General features: G+C 37.0%; 1 protein-coding gene across 1 annotated transcript; it reads right to left on the reverse strand.

Annotated features, from left to right (window-relative positions):
- Positions 1-2,254: 2,254 nt before the first annotated feature.
- Positions 2,255-3,223, reverse strand: LOC123255157 (olfactory receptor 11H6-like). The gene has a single exon (XM_044684011.1). It carries the CDS (start codon positions 3,221-3,223, stop codon positions 2,255-2,257), a length of 969 nt encoding a protein of 322 aa, XP_044539946.1.
- Between the last annotated feature and the right edge of the window lie 2,762 nt (positions 3,224-5,985).

Here is a 5,985-nt window from a genome sequence, read left to right on the forward strand (position 1 = left end):
CTCCTCTCCCTGTATCACAGAGTGCATTACCTGATAAATATATATATATATATATATAAATTGTATCTTTCTTATTTTTATTTATCAACTTAACAAGAAATTTATCAAATAATCATGCTTGATTTATTCATTTGTCAGTCTCTGGAGGTGGACATTCACAAGTCATTCTTCAACTATTACTTCTGTGGCTGTATAAAATGTATAAAATGGTTCTTTGGTTCTACTCATTTCACCCTTCATTATTTCATGTATACTTTTCCAGTTTAAAAAAATTAACCTGCTCATTATTTCTTAGAGCTCAGTAGTATTCCATCATAATCATATATCACAATTTATTTAGCCATTCCCCAATTGGTAAACATCCCCTCAATTTCCAGTTCTTTGACACCATAAAGAGAACTGCAATCAATATTTTTTAATGTATAAGTTCTTTTCCATTTCCCCAATCTCCTTGCGAAACATATCTAGCAGTGGTATTGCTGGATCTCAGGGTATACACAGTTTTATAAACTCTCTGAGCATAACTTCAAATTGCTCTCCAAAATCACTGGATCAGTTTCACAACATTTTAAAATATGCAAAATAAAATATATGGGATTACAAAAAAATGATTCTGAAATTCAGCTATTAACATATTAAAAAAAGACTATGGGCCATACATTAAGAACTCTTAAACTTTGAAATCCTGTGACCTTTTTTACTTTACTGCTTGCACCATGGTCTTAGCTTAATGGGTAGCTTTGCACCTTATTCTTTTTCTCTGGTGTGGTCTACCAGCTCCTAAGAAGGATTAAAATATTAATTCCACCTTGATTGTTTTCTTAAAACCATTACCATCTAGAATTAGTACTATGTACTGGTTCCAAGGCATAAGAGTGGTAAGGGCTAGGCAATGGTGTTGTGACTTGCCCAGGGTCACCCAGCTAAGAAGTGTCTGAGGCCAGATTTGACTCTAGAGCCTCCCATCTCTGGGGCTTGGCTCTCTATTCATTGAGCCACCTAGTTGCCTCTGATTATGTTCTAAGAAGTAGCTTCCTCTAGTTTCCCTGTGGCTTTAGTAGCTAAAAATTCTTTCCCCTTAGTAGGGCGATCTGATTTTACTAGATCTAACCAAAATTATTATCATAGAGCTCATATTCTCAGCCTCTATTTAAGTGCTTGGGTTCTGGTGTCCCCGAAGCATATCAATAGCAGATTTCATTCAATCACTTCCTATATCCATTCCCCATATGAATTAATTTATCTTTTCATTCATTCAAAAGGCCTAATTAAGTTTCATCATGGAGGATACATATGTGTGTATATATTGCCATAGATTTATGCTTATCCAGTTTTACCTTTAAGTGTTAATTCCTTATAGGAAGGTTAAATTAATTCCTTCTTTCATGGCCAATGAGGAGACATCACCTGTATCTAATAAGGAAAATGAGAGTAGGACCTCAAGGTGAATAGATATTCCTCAAGGTTAGCAGGATTTTGATTCAAGTCCTGTTTTTGACATGTTCTGGTTGTATGACCCTGCACAATCATTCAGCACGTCAGTGTTGCAGACATCTCTTGCAGACTATACATTGACAGCAGTTGTTCATTTACATTGATAGAATGTGGAATTTATTTTCCATACTTAGAGTTTCCTGCTCCTATGTAATGACAAGTTTGAACCTCTCCCCCATCAAAAATTGTGTGTACATGCCAAGCATCATGTATGTGTACATAAAAGGGAAAGTTAGCTTTTTTTGCATTCTTTAACCTCTTTTATTCATTTAACAGCTACTTTCCTATATTCCAGATATACCTGTAGATGGCTACAGAAAGTTGAAAAACATTTAAAAGTGTTAGGAAATAGCTAAAATTCATACACAGTTGAATGAATGAATAAAATTCATACCCTAGGCATGACATAGGAAATCCGATTTTTCCATTTCTAAGCATAAGGAAAGCATTAAATATATATTAATATATATTAATATACATGTTCATATATTAATATGTTAATATATATTTAATGTATATGTTCCAAAGATATCATAGAGAGCAAAAATTGTGTGGGGTTTTGCTAAGGGCCAAGGAGGTACTGAAAATGTGATGTTTTCTTGAAAATAGGTGACTGGGACCTTGAGATATAAGTACCTTACTCTTCTGAGTGTAGCAAATTGTACTATCAGAAATCATCAGAATTCTGGAAGTCTTCTGAGTCTGTTCATGAGGATGATAAAGATCATCAATGAGACAATGATGATGGGGCAGAGCCATCTCATTTTTCATGTCCCTTAGGAAAGTCTTGTGACAATCCACTCAAGACTTTCTTTAAGGCATCCTTCATGTCTTTGTTCCGGAGACTGTAGATCAGGGGGTTGAAGAATGGAGTTGCCATGCAATAGAACAAGGTCACAAACTTCCTCATTCCAGGTTGGTTCTTAGACCCCGGACTCACATACATTACCATGACTGAGCCATAGAAGAGAGACACCACAACAAAATGAGAGGCACATGTGGAGAAAGCCTTATTCCTTCCTGTGCCTGCAGGTACCTTTAGCACTGCTCTCAGGACTCGAGTATAGGAGGCCAAAATATAGAGGAAAGTAATAAAGATAATGAGAGAACTAACAGTGGCACATGTCAGAGTAGTTTTGGGGACTGGAGCACAGGACAGAGCCAGCAGTGGCCCTAAATCACAAAAAAAGTGGTCAATGACGTTCGGACCACAGAAAGGCACCTGAGACATAAGAATTGCAGGAACCAATATAGAAAGGAAGCCACCCAACCAGCAGAGAAAGACCAGCTTAGCACAGAGGCTTTGGGTCATAATGGTGGGGTAGTGTAGTGGCCTGCAGATTGCGAGATATCGATCAAATGCCATTGCAGAGAGAAAGTAACCTTCAGAGGCACACATTGAGAAGAAGAAGTAGAACTGGAGGATGCAGCCAGCGAAAGAGATGGTCTTCTTCTGAGAGAGGATGTTCGCTAAGAGTTTGGGCACATCAGAACTAACATAACACATCTCTAAGAAGGAGAAGTTGGCTAGAAGCAAGTACATAGGTGTGTGGAGCTGCCGGCTTGACCACACAGCACAGATAATGGATGTGTTCCCCACAATAGTGAGGGTGTAGATCATAGAAAACAGTACAAAGAGGAGGATTTGAGTCTCCCTGCGGCAGGGGAAACCAAGCAAGATGAATTCCCTCACAGTACCAGAGATATTACTAGTCTCTGAAAGCCTCATTTCTCTCTAATGTGTGAAGATAAAATTTCAATTCAATACTATCAATCTTTGTTAAGTGATGAATGTATGTAAAGTCTCTGATTGAAAAGTCATTTTTTTATGGAAAGTGAATAATCATTGATTTTTTTTTTTGAAAGCTACTCTAATAGAGCACAGGCTTTGGCTTGTTCTACCAAATTGACCAGGCTTTAGATTCAAGTTCAGTTATGGACTCTGCTATCTAAATGCTTAAGTATGTGCATTAAATTCAGAGACACTCTTTCCTATAGTGATCACAGGATAATGAGTTTGGAGGACAAAGCGACTCTTGATGAGCATGTCATGGAGAGATTGTGAACTGTGTCTGTTGAGGGAACATGGAACCCATACTGATGAAACAGTAGATCTCTGAAATAATGAAGTATTCATATGAGGCACTGTGCTCATCACTGAAGGGAAAGAAAATGAAAAGGCAATAAGAATCCAATGGATTAGTTTGGGATGTGCATTTGATAGAATGCCAGAATTGGGGTCAAGAAGACCTAAGTTCAAATCCAACTTCAGACACTGGCTAGTAGTGTGATTCTTGTACAAAACCTCTCTTAAACTTTCTGCTTAAGTATAAAATGGGGATCATAATAATATCTACCTCTCAAGGTTGTTGTGAGGACAAAATGAGTTGATATTGTAAAGTACTTTGAAAATCTTAAATCACTATATACTTATTAGCTGTTATTAATTATTATTATTTGGAGCTTGGAGTTAGATCTTTTGGAGGAAAAATTAAGAATGTCATGGAGGGTGCAGCTGGGTAGCTCAGTGGACTGAGAGCCAGCTCTAGGTCCTAGGTTCAAATCTGGCCTCAGACACTTCCAAGCTGTGTGACCCTCGGCAAGTCACTTGACCCCCACTGCCTACCCTTACCACTCTTCTGCCTTGGAGCCAATATACAGTATTGAATCCGAGATGGAAAGTAAGGGTTTAAAAAAAAGAATGTCATGGAGAGACTTGAACATAGCAATGGACCCTCAAAAATTGTTTAACTTACTATAGGAAGTAGTTTAGAAAGTGTCAAGAAGCTTACAAGATCTCCATCAAGTGTGAAAGATTGAAAATTTCTCTTCTTTGTATCTCTTTGACTCTTTCCACAGTGAAGCCATCATGTGAAGTTAGAACTACAGCTCTCCTTTACCATATGGGATAAGAACCATTTCCCATCTACAGGGCTGAAGCTAATGACTTTGGTGCCTGGGGAAAATGGTAGGAAATGTACCCTCAAATCTATTTTGTAATTCATTATACAGAAATAATACAAGTAATATAGACAAATTCAATTAAGCAAGGAAGAACTGGTAACTTCTAGTGACTCGCAGAAGGAAATGTCTACTAGCTTGGTAACTTCTAGTGACTCGCAGAAGGAAATGTCTACTAGCTCCATATTTATTATTCCCATTTTATAGTTGAAGAAACCAAGCCATATAATGGTTAAGTGACTTGTCTTGGGATACACATACCTAGGATTTATCTTAAGTTAAATTTGAACTCAGGTATTCCTGATTTCTGGACCAGAACTCTATTCACTGTACCACTTAGCTGTCTCCAACTTGCTATTTAAATAATAGTATATTATCTTTATAAAGGGCCTTAAGTTTTACAAAATTCTTCAAATTCTTAGAAACTGTTCTTGCTAATTAAGAGATCAGAACTGCCCAAGGCACTGATCTATTAACTGATTTTTCTCAGTTAATATAACTCAGGGTTATAGTTCTAAGAGGGGAGATTTAAACCCAAGTCTTCCTGACATTCATTCATTTATTCAATAAACATTCAAGTTCCAGCTACTATGTGCTGGGAACTGTAATGAGCACTTATACAAAAAGAGGTAAATGATACTCCCTAAACCCTTACCTTCTATCTTAGAATCAATACTGTGTATTGGTTCCAAAGCAGAAAAGTTGTAAGGGTTAGGTTGTGGGGTTAAGTGACTTTCCCAGGATCACACAACTAGGAAGGGTCTGATGTCAAATTTGAACCCAGGACCTCCTGTTTCTAGGCCTGGCTCTCAATCCACTGAGCTATGTAACTGCCCCCTATAAGAATTAGTATTACCTCATGTAATAATTAATATTGGATATTTAATTTGTTGGTTTTATTCTCCTAAAGTGACAGAAAGTGAGTTCTGTCATTGGTTTTTAAGATTGTAGTCTAGAGTCGAGCATTTGTCCCTTTTACTCACAATTTTTTTGGTGATTTTTTTCCTGAAAAAATGTTTTAAAATTACAATCACAGAAGCCAAAGGGAAATGTGTATTTGTGTTACCCTCTTTTTTTTGTAGAGAAGAAGAAAGGGACCTTCTCATTAATAAGTGGGTGCTAAATGATGCAATGAAGAGAGCTTTGAGAGAACAATTAGAATAACATGAATTTAATATTGTTCTCAGACACTCACTAGGTCTGTGGCTCTGGGCAAGTCAATCTCTCTCTTCCTCAGATTCCTTAATTAGAAAACAGAGCTAGTAATAGCATCTGCCTTCAAGTGCTGAAAGAATTAAATGAGATATGTGTAAATCACTTAGCACTCCATCTAGCACATTGTAGATGTTAATATATGCTTGTTCCTAACCCTTTCTTTTCTCCTTTCCAATTCCCCTCTACCTCCAGTTCTTAAAGTCCTAATTGTGCCATATATCTCTTAACCAATTTGACTAGGGGTTTTTCAGTGCAATCATTGATCAGTTTGGCAGAGTTCTAGTTAAGTTTCAGGTTTCTTTTTATATATTCAAA

The sequence above is a fragment of the Gracilinanus agilis genome, unplaced genomic scaffold, assembly GCF_016433145.1.
Source record: "Gracilinanus agilis isolate LMUSP501 unplaced genomic scaffold, AgileGrace unplaced_scaffold40167, whole genome shotgun sequence".
NCBI lineage: Eukaryota > Metazoa > Chordata > Mammalia > Didelphimorphia > Didelphidae > Gracilinanus > Gracilinanus agilis.